We start from the raw sequence: 24,837 nt of genomic DNA on the forward strand, positions 1-24,837 counted from the left end.
TTTGTAACAGTAAGCAGAGGGGAGCAGTGGGCCCACTAACAGTAAACCCAAAAACCCACTGGGAAACTCAGCAAGCTGCTTTGAAAACAACAACTGTAACTGGGAAGATTTTGCATATTCTAGTATGCAAAATCTAGATGAGTTCAAGGGATCTGTAGTAGGATCTGAAAAGGCTAAAGCGGATTCTGACTTATTAACTCTCAAAATGAACTAGTCAAAGACTCTTTGTAGGAAAAAGCCCCAAACTGAGGAAATGCTTCTGGAAATAAAATTCACATCAAACAGGACAGAGACAGCCTAGAAAAAGTTCAAAAACATCCAGATATCAGTCTGAGAAGGGAACAGAGTCAGGAGATCTCAGCAGGTGTACGGTGCAGGATAGTTGGACAGTACACTACAACAGAAGAGGAGCTAGTGAGCTGAGAAATTAAGAAAAACTAGCTAAGTAAAACTCCTCCTCTAAGAGTTCAGGAAAAAGTAATTTTACTTAAAGTTCAGCAACAGAAAAATATCAAGGTCAAATCTCATGGAAAGTTATTACAGAAAAGAAGAGACTAAGTAGGCTAACACCCCTTCAAACATATAAGTATAATAGAAAAATATATTCACAAAACTGATAAATATTATAACTTAGTATTCCAAAATAAGCTAAAATACAAGAAAAGTTTAAAAAAATTAAAGAACAATATAACCAGAACTAGAACATTTCAGAAAGGAGATGATAGAAATTAGGAAAGAATTTTAATTTCAGAATTAAAGACAAACTTAGATGGAACACACAGAGTAAACACAGCAGATAACACTTTTAGAAATAGAATATGAAAAAGGAAGTTTTTTAAAATCACAAATAAATGAAGGTTGTTTTGCCCTGTTCTTTGTATGGTAAGTACAATTAAAAGCCCTGACATTATGTATAAAACAACATACAAAACAAACATAAGGAAACTCTGAAGAAGGCAGTCTTACCCAAGAACCAAAGAATGACATAATGGTAAGTTCTGAGGATTTTACTTTTGTTTCTTATTTTCTCAGACTTGATGTTGAAAAAATCAGCAGTCTGGAAATATTAATAGGTACAAGCTGAAAAACCCCAAGAAAACCCCATTTTCTCTGGCATGAGGACCAGGAAAGGGGCAGGTTAACAAGACAGAAAACTTTTAGATAATAACCATTCTACCCTATCCAAACACTACAGAAAGAACTGTGGCCTCACCCACATCCCTGCCTGAAAAGTGCAAGTGTAGAGTCTAAATTTCCACTTAATGCTAGGAGATTGTGAGGTGCTCCAATCACCCCCCTCCATCCTACCAAGGTAGGGTTAAAGAAGTCCAGTTAAGAGAGCTGGGACCTTCTGCACCAGGCATTAATGAGGTCTCCCTGACTCCTGTGACATCAGTGGAGTCACTGTGGGGGTTTCTACCCTGGCCTGGCAGCAATAGCAAGAATGAGTGGACCTTCTGTCTCTCCCCTGGGGTGGTGTCAGAGGAGGCCTGCTGTAACAGGAGATTTAAATAAGATCCAGAGTCTTATGTCATCATGCCCCAAATGTTCAGATTTCAGTTGAAAGTCATTTGACATGCTAAGAGCCAGGAAAATCTCAACTTGAATGAGAAAAGACAATCAAGAGACACTAATACCAAGGTGACATATATATTAGACTTATCTGACAAAGATTTTAAAGCAACCATTATAAAAAATGCTTCAGCAGTTCTCTCAGCAATAGAAAGGAGAGGACAGAGGAAAGAATCAATGAACTTGAAGGTAGAACAGTAGAAATTCCTTAATCTGACCAACACAGAGAAAATAGAACATTTTAAAAAATGAACAGAATTGCAGAGACCTGTGGATTGTAACAAAATATCTTAACATTTCTGTCACCAGGAGAGGAGGAGGAGAGGAAGGAACTGGGTGTGTCTGAAAAAGTATTTGAAGAAGTAGCAGTTGCCCAAGTTTGGCAAAAGATATGAATGTACAGATGGAGAAGGAAATGGCAACCCACTCCAGTATTCTTGCCTAGAACACTCCTTGGACAGAGGAGCCTGGCGGGCTACAGTCCATGGGGTCGCAAAGAGTCGGCTATGACTGAGCGACTAAGCACGTGAATGTACAGATTCAAGAGACTGGGTAAATGCCAATAATCCCTGACTCCTATAGGAGTTTATGCTTCATTAATTCTTTCACATTCCCTCTCTCATTCTCCTGCTCAGCTGTCATTATCTTTTCATTTTTTAGATCTCTACCACATTTTCTCCTATTTTCCTTCTGAGCTAGTGGCCTTGTTTCCCATTTCAGCTTTGAAAGATAAAGATTACCTTACTGGTTTATATTGTTCAGTTGTCCCTCTCCCCTTTTGGTCATCCTCAGCTTTATCTCTCCTTGTGATATCTATGAATACATTCCATGCTATTTTTTTTTAATGATTATTGTTTGTTGTTGTTTAGTCACTAAGTCATGTTTGACTCTTTGCAACCTCGTGGACTCTAGCATGCAAGGTTCCTCTGTCCTCCACTATCTCCCGGAGTTTACTCAAATTCATGTCCATTAAGTCAGTGATGCTATCTAACCATCTCATCCTCTGCTGCCCCCTTCTTCATTTGCCTTCAATCTTTCCCAGCTTCAGGATCTTTTCGAGTGAGTCAGATCTTTGCATCAGATGGCCAAAGTATTGGAGTTTCAACTTCAGTATCAGTCCTTCCAATGAATATCCATAGTTGATTTCCTTACGGAAGGAGGTTTGTAACATTGTACAGGAGGCAGTGACCAAAATCACACCAAAGAAAAAGAAATGCAAGAAGGCAAAGTGGTTGTCTGAGGAAGCTTTACAAATAGCTGAGAAAAGAAGAGTAGCGAAAGGCAAGGGAGAATGGGAAATATACACCCAACTGAATGTAGAGTTCCAGAGAATACCAAGGAGAGATAAGAAGGCCTTCTTAAATGAACAATGCAAAGAATAGAGGAAAACAATAGAATGGAAAAGACCAGAGTTCTTTTTAAGAAAAATTGGAGATATCAAGGGGACATTTCATGCAAGGATGGGCACAATAAAGGACAGAAATGGTATGGACCTGACAGAAGCAGAAGTGATTAAGAAGAGGTGGCAAGAATACAGAGAACTGTATAAGAAAGGTCTTAATGAGCTGGATAATCATGATGGTGTGGTCACTCACCTAGAGCTGGACATCTTAGAGTGTGAAGTCAAGGGGGCCTTAGGAAGCATTATTTAAAAAAAAAAAAAAAGCTAGTGGAGGTGATGGAATTCCAGTTTAGCTATTTAAAATCCTAAAAGATGATGCTGTTAAAGTGCTGCACTCAATTTGTCAGCAAATTTGGAAAATTCAGCAGTGACCATAGGACTGGAAAAGGTCAGTTTTCAGTCTAATCCCAAAGAAAGGCAATGCCAAAGAATGTTCAAACTATCATACACTTATGCTCATTTCACATGCTTGCAAGGTTAGGCTCAAAATTCTTCAAGCTAGGCATCAGTAATGTGTGAACCAAGAACTTCAGATGAACTAGGTGAGTTTCAGAAAGGCAGGGGAACCAGAGATCAAATTGCTAACATTTGTTGGATCATAGAGAAAGCAAGGGAATTCCAGAAAAATTTTAAGGAATTTCTACTGTTCTACCTTCACTTTTTCTGCTTCATTGACTATGCTAACACCTTTGACTATGAATCACAACAAATTGTGAAAAATTCTTAGAAAGAGATGAGCGTTCCAGACCACCTTACCTGTCACCTGAGAAACCTGTATGTGGGTCAAGAAGCAACAGTTAAAACCATATGTGGAACAACTGACTGGTTCAAAATTGGGAAAGGAGCATGACAAGGCTGTATATTGTCATCCTGTTTATTTAACTTCTGTGCAGAGTACATCATGTGAAATCCTGGGCTGGAGAATCACAAGCTGGAATCAAGATTGCCAGAAGAAATATCAACAACCTTAGATATGCAGATGATACCACTCTAGTGGCAGAAAGTGAAGAGAAACTGAAGAGCCTCTTGATGAGGGTGAAAGAGGAGAGTGAAAAAATTTGCTTGAAACTCAACATTAAAAAAAAAATAAGATCATGGCATTTGTTCCCATCACTCCATGGCAAATAGAAGAGAGGAAAAGTGGAAGCAGTGATAGATACTATATTTGGGGTTCCAAAATCACTGCAGATGGTGATTGTAGCCATGACATTAAAAGACATTTGCTCCTTGGAAAGAAGGCTATGACAGACCTTAGCCATGACATTAAAAGACACTTGCTCCTTGGAAGGAAGGATACGACAAACCTCTGTGTTAAAAAGCAGAGACATCATTTGCCGACAAAGTCAAAGCTGTGGTTTCTTCCAGTAGTCATGTATGGATGTGAAAGTTGGACCGTAAAGAAGACTGAATGGCAAAAAATTCATGCTTTCGAACTGTGGTGCTGGAGAAGACTCTTGAGAGTTCCTTGGACTGCAAGGAGATCAAACCAGTCAATCTGAAAGGAGATCAACCCTGAATATTCATTGGAAGGACTGTTGCTGAAGCTTCAATCCTTTGGCCACCTAATGCAAAGAGCTGACTCATTGGAAAAGACTCTGATGCTGGGAAAGATTGAAGGCAAGAGGAGAAAAGGGCAGCAGAAGATGAGATGTTTAGATAGCTTCATCGACTCAGTGGACATGAGTTTGAGCAAACTCCGGGAGACAGTGAAGGACAGAGAAATTTGCAGTCCTTGGGGGAAATTTGCAGTCACAAAGATTCACAAAGATTCAGACACGACTTAGCAGCTGAACCACAACAGCAGCATCTTTGCTCATTTTTCTGTCTTCTCTTTCTTTCCAGTGGACAGTTTCTGTTTTGGCCATGATGAAAATGTTCAGCATGTGCTCTGTCATGTCTCACTGTTACATCACTATCCATATGTTTTTGAGCACTTGAAATATGGCTAGTGTGACTAAGGAATGGATTTAAAATTTTCAAGTCTTAGTCCTCATCTTACTTATCTTTCACCAATATTTGGTGTGACTAGTCTCTCTCTTTTAAACAATTTCTTCACTTTGCTTTCAGGACTGTACATTTCCTTGACATTTTTTCCCCCCAACTGTTCAATCCTTCTCGACCTCCTTAGCTGGTTCCTCTTCAGCTGACTAACTTCTGAATGATGATGTGTATCAGGGCTCAGCCCTCTTGGTCCTCATTGGTGAGTGTGTGTATTTATTCTCTCAGTGATCTCGTGTTATCTTGGCCTTTATGCTGGTGACTTTCAAGTTTATATCTGCATCCTCGATTTGTCTCCTGTTCACATATCTCTACCCCTTTATTTGACCTCTCAGTCTTTGACTATCCAACAGGCATCTTAAATGCCATGCGTCCCAAAGTGATCTTTCCTCCAAGCCTTTTCTTGCCCCAGAAGTCCCTATCTTAGTAAATGACCACTCTATCCTTCTATTTGCTTAAGCCCCCAAATTTTGTAGTTATCCTTGACTTCTTGTTTTTTCAAATTCCATATCAGTATATGTTTAGTTATCTCTTGCTGTGTAAATTGCCATAAACTTAGAAGATTAAAACAACACACATCATTACCTCATAGTGTCTGCTGGTTAGGGGTCTAGGCATGGCTTAACTGCAATCAGGGTGTTCCCTGGTCTGTGTTCTAACTTAGGAGTTCAGCTGGGGAGGAATCCACTTCTAAGCTCTTTCAAGCTGTTGGCAGAATCCATTTCCTGGTGGTTGTAAGACTAAGGACCCTGACTTCTTGCTGTTTGTCAACTGGAGGTCACCTCATAGTTCCTGGAGGCTGCCCAGATTTCCTTATCACCAGGGTTTTCCCAGTAGTAAAATGAAGTAAGGCTTCTTACCCGGCCACAAGGAGAGTCTTTTGACTGAGGCTGCTAGCAGGATAGAGGTCATGAAGATGACATCTCATCATCTCTGCCATATTCTGTTGGTTAGAAGCAAATCATGGATCCTGCTCAAATGAACACAAAGATCATGAGGCCCACCCTAGTGTCTGTCTGCCACAGTATGTCAGCAGGTCTTGTTAGTCCTACCCTTAAAATCTATCCCTAATCTAACCACTTCTTCTAGTGCTGCCACTTACGGTTGCTGTTCCCTCTATCTAGACTGCTCCTGCCATTGTACCTCAGGGCTAGTTTCTTTTGCCCCTTACATACCCTATCAGTTAACTGTGCCATAATGAGATCCTCCCTGATAAAGTGCTCCTTGTTTTCTTTTAAATTTCTCATTTCCTTTAGAGCAGTGTTCATAATTTTTAATACTTTAATTCTACTAATATGCCCATTGTTGTACTTGCTTGTTTTCTGCCTTTTCTACTATGTATTCTCTGAGTTTAGAGACCTTGTTTGTTCACTCAGTTTGGGTTAGTGCATAGAATGTGCTCAAATAATTATTTATCAAGTGAACAAGAGACTAAGTGAATTATCTGTTTCCTTCACAAATATTTGTTCTTAGAAATATTTTTGTCAGCTGTTACTTTTATTTGACTGGTATACCTCATGAGCCACATTTATTTTTTAATTTTAATTTATTTATTATTTTGGGGATATTAAATAGTTTATTGCTTACAGATTATAATAGGTGATTATAATTTGTAAGAAGTACAAGCTTCATCCCCGTCTATAGCTTTATCTGGTACCATAATTCAACTTAGATGTATCACATAGGATATACCAACAGTTATGTTAATAACCAAAAACCTCCATGACTTAGCTTGGGTGACTTTTTAACAGTGAATTCCAGGTCACAACACAGTAACTGTCAGTTCAACTACACCAAGGTTTCTGAAGACAATGGCTTCTCCACCCAAGCAGTTTGTGAGTAAATTTCAAATGGAACCTAGCATCACTCTGAAATAATTCTAGCTTCATACCGTTGGGGTTGTTTACCAAAATGGCTTCAGAGTAGACTAACTTTGCACAGCACATTTTTAATAATAAAGACACATTTATTCAGCATTATGATCAAACTATTACTTTTAGCAATCAACAGCGTGGGTGCAAAAAAAAACAACCCCACTACATGAAAACCCTTTGTTGGAATGCTTTATGCTTTCCATAGAACAGAAATTTTTTATTTTTATTTTTTTTTTTTTTCCATTTATTTTTATTAGTTGGAGGCTAATTACTTTACAACATTGCAGTGGTTTTTGTCATACATTGAAATGAATTAGCCATGGATTTACATGTATTCCCCATCCCGGTCCCCCCTCCCACCTCCCTCTCCACCCCATCCCTCTGGGTCTTCCCAGGGCACCAGGCCCGAGCGCTTGTCTCATGCATCCAACCTGGGCTGGTGATCTGTTTCACCCTAGATATACATGTTTCGATGCTGTTCTCTTGAAACATCCCACCCTCGCCTTCTCCCACAGAGTCCACAAGTCTGTTCTATACATCTGAGTCTCTTTTTCTTTTTTTGCATATAGGGTTATCATTACCATCTTTCTAAATTCCATATATATGTGTTAGTATACTGTAATGGTCTTTATCTTTCTGGCTTACTTCACTCTGTATAATGGGCTCCAGTTTCACCCATCTCATTAGAACTGACTCAAATGAATTCTTTTTAATGGCTGAGTAATATTCCATGGTGTATATGTACCACAGCTTCCTCATCCATTCGTCTGCTGATGGGCATCTAGGTTGCTTCCATGTCCTGGCTATTATAAACAGTGCTGCGATGAACATTGGGGTGCATGTGTCTCTTTCGGATCTGGTTTCCTCAGTGTGTATGCCTAGAAGTGGTATTGCTGGGTCATATGGCAGATTTATTTCCAGCTTTTTAAGGAATCTCCACACTGTTTTCCATACTGGCTGTACTAGTTTGCATTCCCACCAACAGTGTAAGAGGGTTCCCTTTTCTCCACACCCTCTCCAGCATTTATTGCTTGTAGACTTTTGGATAGCAGCCATCCTGACTGGCGTGTAATGGTACCTCATTGTGGTTTTGATTTGCATTTCTCTGATAATGAGTGATGTTGAGCATCTTTTCATGTGTTTTTTTGCCATCCGTATGTCTTCCTTGGAGAAATGTCTGTTTAATTCTTTGGCCCATTTTTTGAATGGGTCATTTATTTTTCTGGAATTGAGCTGCAGGAGTTGCTTGTATATTTTTGAGATTAATCCTTTGTCTGTTGCTTCATTTGCTATTATTTCATAGAACAGAAATTGAAATAACCTGTTACACAGTTAGTCACAAATACAGACCTCAAGTTTTTCACCCATACACATGAGTGTTGTCTAAAACATATCTTCTTTGTAGCAGCTAGGCCCTGCCACCACTGTACTTGACCGAGTTCACAAATCTGTTATAACCTATAGCTTCCCTGTCACTTCTCTGGCTCTCTTCTTTGGCTAAGCTTTGTTTCCTGGCAGTAATTAAAACCTTCTGCAGCCTTCTACCACTGCCATAGCTATTGCTGCTGTTGGAACCACCATATCGCCTTAGTTTCATGGTTTGGCTAAGTATTGGCCTCCTCCAACATAGGGGCCAGAGCTTCTACCTCCAGTTTCCTCCTTTCATGGGTCCAAAACTTGAAGATTGATTATTGTAATTGCCAAAATCATTACAGCCTCCACCACCTCCAAAATTGCTTCCATCATTAACAAATCCATTATAACTATCCCCACATCCATCATATCTACCACCACCATGAGGTGCCACCAAAGCCATCTTGACCACTGAAGTTTTCTCCACAACCAGAGTTGTCATTCACATTACCAAAGTTTCCAGAACCACTTTGACCTCTTTGGTTTGATTAAGCACTAGCCATCTCTTGCTTAGGTAGGGCTTTCCTTACTTCACAGTTACGGCCATTCACTGTGTGGTATTTCTGAACAGCAATCTTGTCTATGGAGTCATGGTCATAATAGGTGACAAAAGCAAAAGCCTCTTTTTTGCCACTGCCTCAGTCAGTCATGACCTACATTTTCCCCTACTGTTCAAGATAATCTCTTAGATAATGTTCTTCAGTGTCTTCATTAATGCCACCAGCAAAAATATTTTTCATAGTTAAATGGGCACCAGGACTTTGAAAATCTTCTCTTGAGTAAGATGTGGAACCAAAGTTCCCTCTCTGGTTATACATCTCTTCTATCCACTTTGTGGCCTTGCATTCATGGCTGCATCCACCTCCTTCACAATGACATACATGATAAACATGCAGCCTCTGGAGCACTTGGTGTTTGGATCCCCCATTACCACACAGTCTGTGAGCATTCCCTGTTGCCCAGAATGACTCTTCAGACTCACATCTGTTTTTTTTTTTCCCAAAACTCAAACCTGTGATGAAGATATTCCATAATTTTCCAGCTCTTTGGGAGACTCTTGACTTAGACATGACAGCAACAGAGGAGGGGGACTTTAATGAAGCCTACTTAGCATTGTCCATGGGCAGAAAGGAGTAATCTAACGAATATATCTCCACACTTATTCTTTAGATTTTTAACGTGTTTTCTACTTGTAGTTGATCAAAACGTGATTTTATAGCTTTATGTATTTTGTGTAAATACTAATGTAGTTTCAAATAAATTTTTACTGACTCATGAAAAGTAAATATAGTGACACATTTTAGAAGAAATATTTCTGGAACTTTAGATCATAAATTTGATCATCATCGATACTCTTAGATAAGTATATTCCAGGAATTACCCTCGCTCTGTTTTCTCTACGACCCTGTTAACCCAAAACTTTGTTACATTAAAAAGCATTTCCTATTTCATGTCACCCAAGGGTCCTCTTGCAAAACAAATGGCCTTGGTCTTCTGGTTTAAGATTTCCAATTGAAACTTCATCACTGAATTTCCTTTCCTTGAACAAAATGTGTTTGTTGTTATTGCTGCTTTTTAAGTTAAAAAAAAATAGTGAGAAATTGAGCAATGATAAGGAGTATCACTTGATCCGATAAACTTAAAACAGGCACATTGGAACAGTAAGACCAACTCCTTCTTTACCCGCAGAAACCATATGGGTGAAATTCTGAGAGTTCACACTAATAGCCCCAAATCTAGAAAGAAGTAAACTGATTGGGTATCACTGTGGGTTTTTTTTTTTTTAAACCTTTTAACCAAATAGTAGAAGTAGTAGTTGATGAGAAGGATCAGGTAAAGAGTGGGGAAATTGATCAAGTGGCTGACCCTACCCAGAAGTCAGAGTTTCTGTGTAATTTAGATATCCCAAAATTTGATCAAGGACAAAATTTGAGGAAGGACACTTAAACAAAATCTCAGAGGTAAGTAGACTTTGGATATATTATTCTAATACTGAACATACTACCCACATCTGAGCCCCAGCATTTCTTCAGACTTCAGAGAAGGGGATAGAACATAAAATGCCAACTCTCACGCTAAAACTAGGATGGAAAGATTAACTTGTCTTAGATACAGTGGAAAAAGGAAAATTCACACATACTTTGGGAATGTAATATCTGGAGAGCAGTCTAACCACAGCAAGATGAAAGAAATGACATTGTAGCGCATGTAGATATCTATGGTGAAAAAAGTAAAAAGGAAAGAACATAGCATATAAAACTGACAAGAACTGATCATAGAGGAAAAGTAAACTTGAAAGCAGAAGATTTCTTCCAATTGCTTTGTGCTATGAATCAAAATAATGAGAATCTGAATTCAGAAAACAAGCTGAAAGACAAGAAGATGATAATAACAAAATGAGATGAAATGAGAGGTTACACATGTAAAGAAATACAAATAAATTATGTACAGCAAAACCTAGAATGAAAAGTGAACTGCTGATACCTCAATACACATGATCCAGTGAATACAGATAAAGTTAATTAGAGGAAAGTAAAGATACATGGGAGACAGAACATCCAATATAATATAGATAATTGCTGTGACTGAAGAAAAGAACCTAACAGAACAGGTGGATTGAAATAGCACAAGATGTTTCAGGAAGAATTTTATAATTGTTCAGTGATAAGACCTAATTTGATCAAGTTATTGGGTGGGAAACCTCAGGTAGTTCTTTGCCTCCTTCTGGCTGAGATCATGTTCAATCTCCACAGAGCGTATCCTGTGGTCTTTGGATGGCTAGAAACTGTGATTGGAATACCAGGCCACTTTGAGGGGCAGAGTATGTGCCCTGTGGCAGGATGAGCATTGTGTTACCAGCCATCAGGGAGGAGTTTGTGAGAGAAATGGCTCTACCTTTATGGAAGACACCTATTTCTGAATTCCTGAGGTTTGTCTTTGCTTAACTGCATGTCTAGGTCATAGAACTAGTTATTGAATATTCCTTTATCTTGGACTCTGCTCCCATAAGAAGGAGCATTTATTTAGTACATGGTGATTCTTACATTTTATTGCATCAGCATTGTTCTTGTCTTATGTTTGTTTCTCTGTGTTGTAAAAAAAAAAAGAGTGAAAACTTGTTACGTGTCTTTTGGCAGTTCATCTAAACCAGATTATGGGGACCTGCCAGCACCTTAGTGTCTCTGACCAGCTCTTGGGCTGACATGTTGACTGAGGAAAAGTAACATGCATTAAGATACAGCTTGAGCACCTTCCATGTCACTTGAAAGAGACTTGGATTGGGTCATGTGGAGACTTGTTTCTGTGCTCTCACCATTTCCTTCTGTTTTTGTGCTCCTCTCTTTCAAACTTGAACATAAGATATATATGTGTTTTTCAGAAGTCATGCCAGTTCTCCGGAAACGCTTTGTAGATCGCCATAAAAGTTGCAGTAGTATGCAGTCCATTTTGTTAAAAACATTTACCCAGATGCGTTTAAATTATTTATACCATAAGTGAAGTATGGTACTGTGTCTTTAAAAAAGAAAGTAAGGGGGAAAAAAAACAGAGAAATTCATTGATTGATTGATTGAGAAAGGGAGGGAGGGAGAAAAGAAAGGAGCGGGTGAGAGAATGAGAATGATTAAGACTTCATAGACTTCCAAGCAGAAAAACAAACCAGTCAAGAGCGGAAAAAAATCAGACAGGCCTCAGACCTCCACTGGCAACATTCAGTACCAGCAGCATTCAGGGTAGCAGCATCAGCAAGGTGTGTGGGAAAGGATGGCCCATGAGTATTATACACATACACCTCTCAAGCTAACAAGCAGATATTCTTCAACATGAAAGAACTTAGGGGAAGGTGCACATAGGGGCTCCAGTTGGAAAAGCCATTTGACAGTGAAATCTAGCCAATTAATAAAGACTCAAGAAGGAGAAGTTGTGGTAAGAAGAATGTGAGAAGATTAACCCAGCTAAAATGTAGATTCAGTACTATATAACTCTGAAATTATAGTTATAGAATGGAATGTTCATGATTTGAACCTGGACAATGTAAATATAACACAAATTGGGAGAAGAAATGGGAGGAAATATAGGTGCTACTGTTTTCAACTTTCAAAGCAGGAAGTTAGTGGAGTCTGTCCAAAATTAAGTTATGTATAATTTTAAAATTAAATTGAATTTACTTTCTAAATAATTTTTCATGTATTTTTTAAAATTTGGAATATTAAAATACATAAAATAATAGCTGGTACTGATTTAAGTGTTATTCATATTTAATGAATGTCACCATTTTATGTTTGCTTCAAATCATGTATAAAATATTTTAAGATAAAGGGAAGGGTTTAGAGAAAAATAATGAATGCTAATACATTTACCATTCACATTAGAAAATAAAACATTGCTAAAATAGTTAAGACCCCTGCCTGCCCCACGAAAATCCCAGAGACAATCAGTATCCTGAGAGTGTGGTGTCATTTGTTCACATACATGTCTTTAGATTTTGAATATGGGCTTCCCAGGTGGCGCAGTGGTAAAGAATCTGTCTGCTAATGCAGGAGACACAAGAGACTTAGATTTGATCCCAGGGTCAGGAAGATCCCCTGGAATAGGAAATGGCAAGCCACTCCAGTATTCTTGCTTGGAAAATTCTATGGACAGAGGAGCCTGATGGGCTACAGTCCATGGGGTCCCAAAGAATCGAACACAACTGAGTACATAACACACAAGAGACTTTTGATATATATGAACATATTTAGCATTAATAAATTTTCTGCATTTAGTTTTTATAGAAACAGTATTCTCCAGTTTGCTTTTTTAGCTTAACATTGTTTCAAGATTTATATTAATAATACATTGCTTGAGCATATTTATTTTTATTCTATTATATAGATGTACTATAATTGATTAATCCATTTACTATTGATGGATACTTATTTCCCTTTTTTGCTATTGTGATAAAATATCTTATTTACATACAATAATGTTTTTCATAGTTTAAAAAATTGTATTCAGGAAAACTTATAGAAAGTAAACATTTAAAATATAAAAATAGCATTGGTTCCACTTTGGTTTCTTTTTTCTGTTATATAGATTTAAAGTCAATACTTTATTAAAATTATCACCTATCTTATGATCCCCTATGTATAAATGTATATTATCCATCTATTCTTCTATATGTATCCATAAAAAATATCTGGAAGAAAGTTTACTTAATACTGTACATTTCTGGGTGACAGAATATGTGGTCATTTTGTATTTTAAAGGTATTTAAATGTATTCATACTATAATTGAAATGGTATAATGATATTCTAGTTTTCTCGAAAATATTACTTTTTAAAGTAAATGGGGGGGAATGAATTGAAAGAGTAGCATTGAAACATATACATTACCATATTTAAGAAAGATAGCTGGTGGGAAGTTGCCATACAGCACAGGGACCTCAACCCGGTGCTATGTGACTACCTAGAAGGGTAGGATGGGCTGGTGAGTGGGAGGGAGGTTCAAGAGGGAGGGGATGTACATATACTTATGGCTGATTCATGTTGTTATATGGCAGAAACCAACACAACATTGTAAAGCGATTATCCACCAATAAAAATTTTTTTTAAAATATAAATTAGGCAAAGAAAAGGAAAGGCTAGGAATTTTTTTAAACCTAGTTGTCATCCCTTTTTCAGTATGTGTCTTTACTTTTATATGGGGCTTCCCTGATAGCTCCTGCCTGCAATGCAGGAGAGCCTGGTTTGATTCCTGGGTCAAAAGATCCACTGGAGAAGGGATAGGCTACCCACTCCAGTATTCTTGGGCTTCCCTTGTGGCTCAGTTGGTTAAGAAGCCACCTGCAATGCAGGAGGCCTGGGTTCAGTCCCTGGGCTGGGAAGATCCTTTGGAGAAGGGAAAGGCTACCCACTCCAGTATTCTGGCCTGGAGAATTCCATGGACTGTATAGTCCATGGGGTCTCAAAGAGTTGGACACCACTGAGTTGAACTTTCACTTATTTTTATATGGTTAAATGAAAGAAAAGTTATAGTAATGAAAGTCCCTTGACTATAATGCAACCTGCAAGTGATCTAGTGTATAGAAGTTTTCAAGAAACACTAGAAAATTCAGTTGTTTTTCTTCTTCGTTCCCAGACAGTGTAGGCCCGCTGCCCCTTCCTGAGTTCTCAAACGCCTAATAGGCCCAGATACTAGGTTTGTTTGCTCAGGTACCCCCCCACATCCATCATAGATTTAACGAACATCTCCAAAGTGGATTAGATTACAAATAAAGACTCCAAGATGTTCTGTTTCCTTGTTTGGGTGAAAATATGATCTGTTTGTTTTGTAGGTATGACCTTGCTTCTAGGGAGTGGCTTGCACTGAACCCTTCTGTGAACAGTGTGGTTGTTAGATATGGCCATTCTTTAGCATTATACCAGGTAAAATGTCTCTACTCTGCTAAGCTAGAAACTCAACTCTTCCATAGTTACTTTTATCATATTATGGGATTGATAGCTATTTAATGTTGGATTTTTTTCCTAATCTTTTTTATTGTGGTAAACTATACATAACAAAATTTACCATCTTAGCCATTTTTAAGTATACAATTCAATGATAGTAACTTCACTCATAATGTTGGAGTCATCATCACCATCCATCTTTGTAATTTTTTTGATCTTATGAAGTGCAATTCCATGCTCATTTAACAATAATTCCCCATTCCCTCCTCCCTCTTACCCCTGGTAACCCCCGTTCTACTTTCTCTGATTTTGACTTCATTGTTGGTTTTAATTAGGGGAAAACTTTAATATTTGAGGGGTATATAATTGGTTAAGTTAAAGTTGAATCTAACCTGAGAGATTTAAATGGATTCATAGTCAAACTGGGATATTATGAGTATGGTACTAAATGATTAATAATTAGTGTAGATTAGCTTTTACATTTATTAGCAGGTTTAGCCAAGAATTACAATGTAACTGAATAGTCATTTTCATTTCCCTGTTTTGTAGTTTATTTAAACTTTATTTTTCCAAATCATATTATAGTGTAAAAAATCTTGTATGAGGAAATCCCAAGAAAAGTGGCCAAGTATTAGGGATAGAAGTTATGATTTATTTTGTTCTTTCTCCATCCTTTTCCTAATAACTCACAGAAAGGTGCTTTTCACTAACACTTTTTAAGCTAAGAATAATATTGAGGTTTTGAACTGTACACTTTTCTGTATGTAGAATGGATCCTTTTGATATTTTTTAGAATTTTGTTTACATTTTTTCCCCCAGGATAAAATTTACATGTATGGAGGAAAAATTGATTCAACGGGGAATGTGACCAATGAGTTGAGAGTGTTTCATATTCATAATGAATCATGGGTGTTGTTGTCCCCCAAAGCAAAGGAACAGTATGCAGTGGTTGGGCACTCAGCCCACATTGTCACGTTGAAAACTGGCCGAGTGGTCATGCTGGTTATCTTTGGTCACTGCCCTCTCTATGGATATATAAGCAGTGTGCAGGAATATGACTTGGGTAGGTATATTTTTTTCAGTGAATATTTTTTGAATGTCAAATTTGAAGTAGCATGTATTTGTTACTGTCAATTTGGCAGGGAGCCAAAGATGGCACTTAATGCTAACAGATTGAAGTTTGGCCACCTGGATTTGTATTAAGTTTTAGGTGGTCTTCCTTTAAAAATGATTAGAGAAAGTTATGTGTATCAAGTTTCCTGAAATCTCTTTTCTCTTAAGCTAATTGGTGATTTTAAGTATTTGAGAGGAGGATCCTGCAACATTTGCCTTGAACTGTTTTCTCTTTCCAGGTAAGAACACGTGGAGTATATTACACACCCAGGGTGCCCTTGTCCAAGGCGGCTACGGCCATAGCAGTGTCTATGATGATAGGACCAAGGCTCTGTATATTCACGGAGGCTACAAGGCTTTCAGTGCCAATAAGTACCGGCTTGCAGATGATCTCTACAGATACGATGTGGACACCCAGATGTGGTGGGTGCTTTTTCTTGAGCTTTCACTTTAGGATGTGAATTATGTCAGTTGCTGGGAAAATTGTACTCCAGTTTTGTTTTCAAGCCTTTCTGAAACTTCTCTTCATCACTGTAAACAGAGAAATTGGGAAATAAGCAGAAAGTGATAAGTAGTAGTATCTAGAAGTTGTGAAATAAGCAGTAGGTGATAAAGTAGTAGTATCTATAATTTTGTAGTAAGTTGATTAGAACCTTGTGTTTTGTTTTTTGTTTTTACTGTTTTTCCATTTCCATTCACTCAGTATCAGTACCACTGTAAAATTTTAGTTCTTCAGAGTCCTAAGGAATAAACTGTTCTACGTAGCTGAGTTTATGCACACTGTTGTAATTAAGTTTGCTTTTTAACCTTTTCTTGATGACCAAGATATTATCATTGGGGTCAATTATTGGCATCATTTCATGAAATCATCAAACAGAGATGGCCTCAGTACCCAAAAGTTTAGAGCTCTCCTCATTCTACTCTCTTTTGGTCTATATAAAGTATGCTAATCTTAATAAATATATGGCAAATTTGAGCTATGAAATAATTATAAAGCAATAGTTTCTTTGCTTTTTGTATTTCCTTACATATCTGAGACCACACTATGGATACATTGTATATTATCTATCATTAAAATTGTTATTTTTAGTGACTGTGTAATACTCCATCATGTGGGTATACTGAACCTACACAGTTGAAAGTTTTGGTTTCTAGCCCTTGTCTTATTCATAAAGATTGTATGTAAGCTTCCATCTATATTTCACATGATTTCTACTGAGAAACTATAATTACAGAATGATAGGGTATGAATATTTTTAAGACTCAACATAGTTTATCAAAATTCTCCTACATCTTTTGATTTTACATGTTTATTGTTGAGAAAGTTACTTATATACAGAGAAAAATGTAAAAGTATTTGCACATTTGGATCTGAAGTTAAGAAAATGGTTATGTTTGTATTAGCAAATAGATGCTAAACATTCTAAAGAACTAACCTTGTATTTATTATTTTTAAATAAACTCAAAAGGACCATTCTTAAGGACAGCCGATTTTTCCGTTACTTGCACACAGCTGTGATAGTGAGTGGAACCATGCTGGTATTTGGAGGAAACACACACAATGACACATCCATGAGCCATGGAGCCAAATGCTTCTCTTCAGATTTCATGGCTTATGACATTGGTAAGTTTCCCAAAGCCATTTTAGCTTCAAGAATCTTTTTTGTCCATAACCAGCATTTAAAAAGAAACAGAAAATATCTGTAGTTAAAAGTGGTCAAGCTGTTTGAAAGAAGTCCAAACGGAGTTTTTTATGTTAATTTGACTGATCATAATATATTAAAAAGCATTACTTCTATATCAGATTCTTTTAAAGTCCCTCCTTTGATGGGTTGGGGTGATTGGGCTCTCCTGTGTTGTAATTAAAAGCCTTATATAGTGTATTATGTAATTGTGACCACCAGCATTGTGTTAAGTTGGTTTAAGTCTAGCTTTATTCATTCTCTTGAAACTGTTTTCACACATGCTTGATGTAATACTTGGACAGGCATGTTTTAAATATTTGATGTGGTAATTGTATTGACCAGAAGAGGGCAATATTGGTTCATGCAAAACAAATATTAGAAATTCTTTTGTGTAAATATCATCAGATATTCTTTTTTAACAGACATTTAAGTGCAAGCCACTGAGCTTGTACATTGAGGATTGTAAAGGGAATAAGTTGCAGTCCTTGGCCTCACGGTGGGGAAAGCAGAGAATCCAGCAGATGATATCACTGCAATTTAGGGTGTTATGTGCCTGAGAAGAACGTATGAGAGCACCTGTGAACACCCCTTAACTCTTAGGGATAAGGGTTGCAGTGAGGGAAAGTCGTAGTCTTCTTTTTAAATTGGGATATAATTGTTTTACAATGCTCTGTTGGTTTCTGCTGCACCACAGTGTGAATCAGCTAGATGTATACTTGTATCCCCTCCGTCTTGAGCCTCCCTGGCCCCCTCATCCCACCCCTCTAGGTTATCGCAGAGCACTGGGCTGAGCTGTCTGTGCCACACGGCAGCTTTCCACTAGCTGTCTGGTTTACACATGGTAGGGAAAGCCTTCTTGAGAAGGTCCTTGCAAGCTGGGTCCTAAGAACACTGGGAAGTCAGCTGGACCAGATTAGGTAGGACTTCTCAGTCAAAGGAATCCCATGTGTAGAGACACAGAGGTGTTAAGAGACTATGCTACATAACTTGGGGCCTCTGAATAGTTAGTACTGGCTGTATCCTAGCAGCACATCAGGGAAGAGTGGCTTTAAGCAGAATTAGAAGCAAGGAGCTGTGTGGTCAGAACTTGAGGGACTTGTTATGCTGAGGTGTTTATGCTTTTTGAAGAATCTTAAAGAAGAGGTAATAGACTTGTATTTGTGTCTGAGGGAGATCTCTTTGTGGCATTATGATGAGTAGTTGGGGAGGGGTAAGATATGTAACAAGGCTTTTGATAAAAGTCCTTAGGAGGGTTTGAGCCAAGGCTGTGGAAGTAACAGTGAGGATAAAGAGACAAATGGGTTTGAGAATGACTAGGAACCTGTGTTTTGAAAGCAGTGACAGCATCCTTATCTGATATCTGGTGTAGGCCACAGTAGATGGTTTTTTTTTTTTCCCCTCAAGGCTGGAACTAGAAGGACAGAGTCTGGGAAGAAGTGAGTAAATTGAATTTGAGGGCGTGTTCAACTGGAGATGACTGTGGGACAGAGAGGTACAGAAATCAGTGGGGAAAATGTAGGAGGGGCTGAACTTTCTATAGGGAGCATGTGTCATCAGGAACAAACAAAGAACCAAGGGATAGATCCATAAAGAAGCCTGAAAGAGAATGGAGACTGCGAAAGCATGTTGGAGAAGTAGAGGAAAGTGAGGCAGGACTGGGGACCTGTGAGGGAGCAGTTACCAGTGGCTACAGAGGGATGAGGTAAAATAAGGACTGAAGAGTCTTTCAGATTTCACAACCAAGAGGTCATTTATTACCTTCTAGACACGGAGGAAAGATCCAGATTACATTCAGTGTTGACCATTTTCACTTAAAAACAGACAAAAAAAACCCTTGTCTGTGAAGGCAAGCAAAGGGGTAAGTTGAGTGCCTCCTTGGGCATATTTAAATGCTGTGGTAAAAGTCAAGCAGGACAAGAGGAAGGGCTCCTACCACACTGGTTTTAGGGAAGGAAGCAGGAGGCTGTGGGAGTTGATGGCCTCTGTTCTGCATGTGAGGAACACCACAGAGTTTAGGCTGGGTAGGAGAAGTGAAAGCTTTTGTTGTCAAGGCTGAATAAATGTCTAGATTGAGTGTGAGTGTGAAAGTCTGCATGTCTGGGAGTAGGAGACAGTGAATCAGAGGTTGGTATGGTTCAGCAGCCCTGGTTGGTATTAAAGTCCAGAAGAGAAGTTGCTAGCTTGGATCACAACAAAGGAAAATAAGTAGATCTGGGGGATCTAGGAAAGGACCTTTTAAAAATTAGATAAAGTTGGTTATTATTATTATTGTAGTTTTAATTTTCTACTTGTATTTTCCTTTTCTAGTTACTGAGTTTGGGCAAAGCAACATAGAGTGGAAAATCATTATGGAATTAAATGCTTTACTTATGTAAGCTTTGAAAAATGTAAAATGTGATTAAGTTAGAAAACACTGTATTGGGTAATATTGATGGGCAATGGAGTGAGTGATAAGGATGTCATGGAAGTTGGGTATGTTCACTAATTAGATTTATTTATTGGATTTTGGTTGTGCTGAGTCTTCATTGCATTCATTAATTAGAATTGCTCTAGAGTCCTACCTTTTTTTCATGCCCTGCTGATCTGTTGCTGCTGAGTTTTAACTCAGAAATAATGGTGTGACTAAGAAAAATTGAGAGCTGTGTTTGTGTTTATTATAGTCTTCTTTCCCAAAGAAATGCCAATCTCCACTGATTATGAATAATGGTCCCTTCTGAAATGTGTTTTTCTTGCTCCTAGATTGTGACCGATGGTCAGTGCTTCCCAGACCTGATCTCCACCATGATGTCAACAGATTTGGCCACTCAGCGGTCTTATACAACAGGTAATTGAAGAAGTGCTTGCTCCTTTTCTCTTATGTTTAAAATGAAGTAAAATGTGAAGTGATATTGAACTTACATATTATTTGCCGGATTACTTTACCCCATTAGTTTTTCACAGAATTGTGTTAGGTATGGATTTCCTGATTTATATTTAAAATATTTGATGTGGATTTGAATTACTTTTAATGCCGTGTTTGTTGATGTGGTTTTAGAAGTAAGCTGTCTTTGGTGTTGTCTGAGTGCATAGGACAATAAAAGTTGTATGCAGTTACTGTCTTATACCCTTTGCCATTTGCTATCATTTGTGGTGCTTAGGTTGTTGCATTTCTTGTCTTTTGTCTGAGTGGTGAAGAAAGATTTTTAAAAAGAGGGCACTTCAAAAAAAACTCAGTTATGGGAACAGAGATGGGAGATTCTGGTGCTTCATATAGATCAAGTCTGTGGCGGTTCATACAATTCAAGTCTTTGTATTATCTGAAGTCTGTTTCATTGCATCATTTGGAAGTGTCTGGCCCAAACTCACAGAGCTCTTCATAAATCTGCCCCTGGAAAAGCATCTGTCTTATAAATGAGCTCCAAAGTGGCTATGTGACTTGTACCTTATTTTTATTTGTTAAAATATTCTAATCATGTTGTTAATTTTTTCATTTTTGTTTCTGTTTTGATTACTGTTGTTTACTTCATCTTTTAAAATTCTTGCCCTTATCAATCCTGAAACTACTTAAATGCTATAGAGCCTATGTATATTATGTTAGGATTCCCTTCGTTTTCAAATTTTCTTTTGTCATAATGCAAGTTAGATTGGACTATTATCTTGGATAATGTTGGATTATTATCTTCCCTTGGATGAGGAAAGATAAGAAAGCAGCCTATGACATGAAACTACCACAACATTGTTAATTTGCTGTACCCCAATACAAAATGTTTTGCTGTTAAAATAATAAAAATTTAGAAAAATGAAAAAAAAGCAACCTATCTTGGAGATGTGAAGGAAGAGTAAAACGTAGACTCTGGAAAAAGGGACATCTTTCACAAAGTAAACACTTAGTTGAAACTTAGCAATAAATATGGTTTTACAGTAGAAACATTGGATAAGTACAGATTAAAGTGGAGGGATTTTTTTTATTATAATTTGAGATGTTATATTAAATTATAATATGTATTGCCTCAGTAAGGAAAACCCTTAAAGTTTTCTAGTAAATGCCTGTTGATGCTTTTCATATGAAGAGCAGAGGGTCCATTTCGTTATCATATTACCTATGGGTGCCTGGCCTCAGCTCTTTTCATCTTGATTATGTTTTCCTAGCATAGGACTTGGCACGTAATAGAAATTTGCTACATGGCAGCTACTAGTACCATAATGATAATTAGCAAATAAGTGGATTTGCTAGCAAAATATTTGGAAGTTTTATATGAACTCAGAGAAGTTGACAGTTTACCATAAGATGTAGTTTAACCATGAATCAAAATTGGAAATGGCTTGCCTGAGTTATAATGTGTTTATTTTTTATAACCCCAGTTTATTTTTTATAATTATTTTTTATAATAAATATTATGTTACTTTTTTAATAATCCCAGTTTATAATTTTTTTATAATTTTTTATAATCCCAGTGGAATTTTTGAGCCTAAATGTTTCTGTGTGTATGCACAGGGTTGGAGGGGGCAGGGCATGACAAGGGAGTCATGTAGGAAAAAAAACCATGGCTATTTTAATATTTTTTCAACACTTTTCTTACTGTAGTGTGGTTGATTCACAGTGTTGTGTTAATTTCCGCTGTAATGGTTAGTTTAATTTTGTGAAGTAAATTACCTAAGGAGAAACTTGGATTCACATGACATTCACATGCTTTGAATGATGGTTCCCTTAATTGAGCCTCAGCATGGGGCCAGCTGTGCTTCACTTAGTTGTTGTGCTTGTGGTTTTTGAAGGAGGCAGGAAGAAGCGTGGGCTGGGGGTATTGAGACTGCTGCAGATGCAGCTGTTCTTTCCAGTTCGTTTTTCCAAGCTTCTCTGAAGGACTCTGCCTACCCTCACATGGCTGATGTGACCAGAGGATTCAGGATTGCTAAGAATACCTGCTGTACTGGGTGGCAGATGGTGCTTATTTGGTTCAAGCAATAAATTGACTAGTTGAATCCAGACTAATAATGTGATACCAAGTAAGCTGATATGAAGTTAAAAATTAAACCTGGTGTTCATTTTTGGTTACTGAAATATGTCAGTTTTCAGATACAGTAAAAATGCAGCCACAGAATCTTTATGCTTTAGTTAGTCCTCTGTTGATTTGGGTAAAATTGAGACACAGTGAGAATGAATTGCTTGATACCTCATTGTGGGTTAGTACTAAACTTCCTGGCAGATTATAGCCTATCATAGTTGGAAGAGAAATCATCTGTTCCACTGATGAGAATACAGCTTGCATTAAATTTCTATATGCACTCATCTCTTTCTGATTGGTCTGTGTTTTCATTACACAGTTTTGATTAAAGAGCCTTTATCTATGCTAGCAGCCAGAAAGAGTAGATAGGTTATTGTAACTGTTCTTAGTCACAGGCCATTGTGAAAGGTTGGAATTTGGGAGGTAAGGTTTAAGAGTGATCTTTGGGACCTTGAAAGTTAACTTTTTATAGAACTTTTGATATGTGAGGTTTGTCTAAAGATTTTTAAAAGTATATCATGCATTTGTTTATGTAGGTTTCCAGTAAACTCGTTTTCTCTTTTTTTTTTCTTTTAGAACCATGTATGTATTTGGTGGTTTTAATAGTCTCCTCCTCAGTGACATCCTAGTATTCACATCGGAACAGTGTGAAGCACACCAGAGTGAAGCTGCTTGTCTCGCAGCAGGACCTGGTGTCCGGTGTGTGTGGGACACAGGGTCATCGCAGTGTGTCTCCTGGGAGCTGGCACCTGAAGCACAAGAAAAGATAAAGTCAGAATGTTTTTCTAAAAGAAGTATGTTTTTTTTTTCTCTTCTTGAAATGTAGTTAATTTGAAATCTCATTTTATCTCAATTGTGAAGTCACTTATCCTCCGTGAACTTTCAGTGTTCATTTTATTATCCAAAATTATTCCAGTAATAACATAGGCAAATGCTTTACGGATGTTTGAAAATTGGTTTGTAAACATTTGTATAGTGGTGGGAACATGCCATGTCTGCTGTTTGCTAATGATGAAGAAAAAACATTTTTAACATTGCATAGACTTTGTATACCTACTTCAGAGGAAAAGGAAAGTGAAGTCACTCAGTCGTGTCGAACTCTTCGCAGCTCCATGGACTGTAGCCTGCCAGGCTCCTCCATCCATGGGATTTTCCGGGCAAGAATACTGGAGTGGGTTGTCATTTCCTTCTCCAGGGGATCTTCCCAACCCAGGGATTGAACCTGGGTCTTCCACATTGCAGGCAAACTCTTTACCATCTCAGCCACCAGGGAATCCCCTTTTTTACCAACTTCAGAACCTAGATGTTTATTTCTGCACTGTCCCCATATGTTAGCTACTAGCTACCTGTGATTACTTGGAATGAGACTGGTATGGCTGAAGAAATGAATTTTTATATTTTAATTAAATTTAAAAACTACATGTGTAGACTTCCCTGGTGATCCAGTGGATAAGACTCTGCTGTTCTGCAGCAGGGGACATGGGTTACATCTCTGATTTGGGAACTAAGATTCTGCATGCTGGGCAGCCAAAAAGAAATAAAAAATAAAAACAACACGTGGTTAGTGGCTACCATATTGAATTATGCAGTTCTGACATTAAGGATAAGATTAAGAGGACCAATCCAGAAATGCTATGTTGAAGTAGCTTGTTCTAATAGATAGAAGTAGAGTTACTATCTTTGCAAAGTATTCTTTTCTAACCTCTCTAGTTGAGCACAGCAGTGATAGCAAGGCACGCAGTTGCTGAAGATGAACAGTGATCCCTGCTTCTAGAACCATCCCTTGTATTGTCCAAGTTTTCTTCACTTTACCTGCTCAGCTTCTTATTACCCTTTTTTTCTGACATACAGCACAGGGCAATACAGTGAAGTCATATGTGAGAAAATCTTTTAAAAGTAAGAAAAATGTCTCTGCAAATTATTTTTTCACTTCAGTTTATTTAAAGTATGTTGGCTGAGTTTCTTAACTATTAGGGTTACCATGGCCTAGTAGTTACCATGTGAGTTATGATGGGCAGAGGCAGCTTTCAACTCTCCTGGAATGTTCCAAATTAAACTGAACATAAATCCTCAGTAAGAATGTCCAGTCAACTTTCCAGGTTCATTGGTGGTCTGGTGAGTGCTGGAGAACCAAGATGACCAGAACTTTTTAGGGCTAGTCACTGTCTCCTAAAAGGGATAAAAGCAGTGAGGTAGTTATTTTTTAACCATAAGTTTAAAAGTTCAAATTAAATGTGCAGGTTTGTAGGAAATAGTATTTAATTCCCTTAGATGATTCATTATGAACTCATCTCCAGTGTCACCTTCCTGGTTCACTCTGCTTTCTGTGTGGGCCCAGGCTGTGGAGTGCTGACAAGGGCAGGAAGAACAGC

At 37.8% G+C, this 24,837-nt stretch overlaps 1 protein-coding gene across 3 annotated transcripts in view; it reads left to right on the forward strand.

Moving 5' to 3' along the window:
• The window catches only part of ATRN (attractin), a 180,632-nt gene that overhangs the window by 68,636 nt on the left and 87,159 nt on the right, over nucleotides 1-24,837 (forward strand). For all 3 annotated transcript variants that reach the window (XM_070472354.1, XM_020877059.2, XM_020877060.2), the window contains exons 7-12: nucleotides 14,574-14,664; nucleotides 15,505-15,748; nucleotides 16,038-16,221; nucleotides 17,268-17,422; nucleotides 20,223-20,307; nucleotides 23,042-23,259. In XM_070472354.1, the coding sequence (XP_070328455.1) occupies nucleotides 14,574-14,664; nucleotides 15,505-15,748; nucleotides 16,038-16,221; nucleotides 17,268-17,422; nucleotides 20,223-20,307; nucleotides 23,042-23,259 (977 nt within the window). The remainder of the gene's footprint in view (nucleotides 1-14,573; nucleotides 14,665-15,504; nucleotides 15,749-16,037; nucleotides 16,222-17,267; nucleotides 17,423-20,222; nucleotides 20,308-23,041; nucleotides 23,260-24,837) is intronic.

Source organism: Odocoileus virginianus, chromosome 9, assembly GCF_023699985.2.
Source record: "Odocoileus virginianus isolate 20LAN1187 ecotype Illinois chromosome 9, Ovbor_1.2, whole genome shotgun sequence".
Taxonomy (NCBI): domain Eukaryota; kingdom Metazoa; phylum Chordata; class Mammalia; order Artiodactyla; family Cervidae; genus Odocoileus; species Odocoileus virginianus.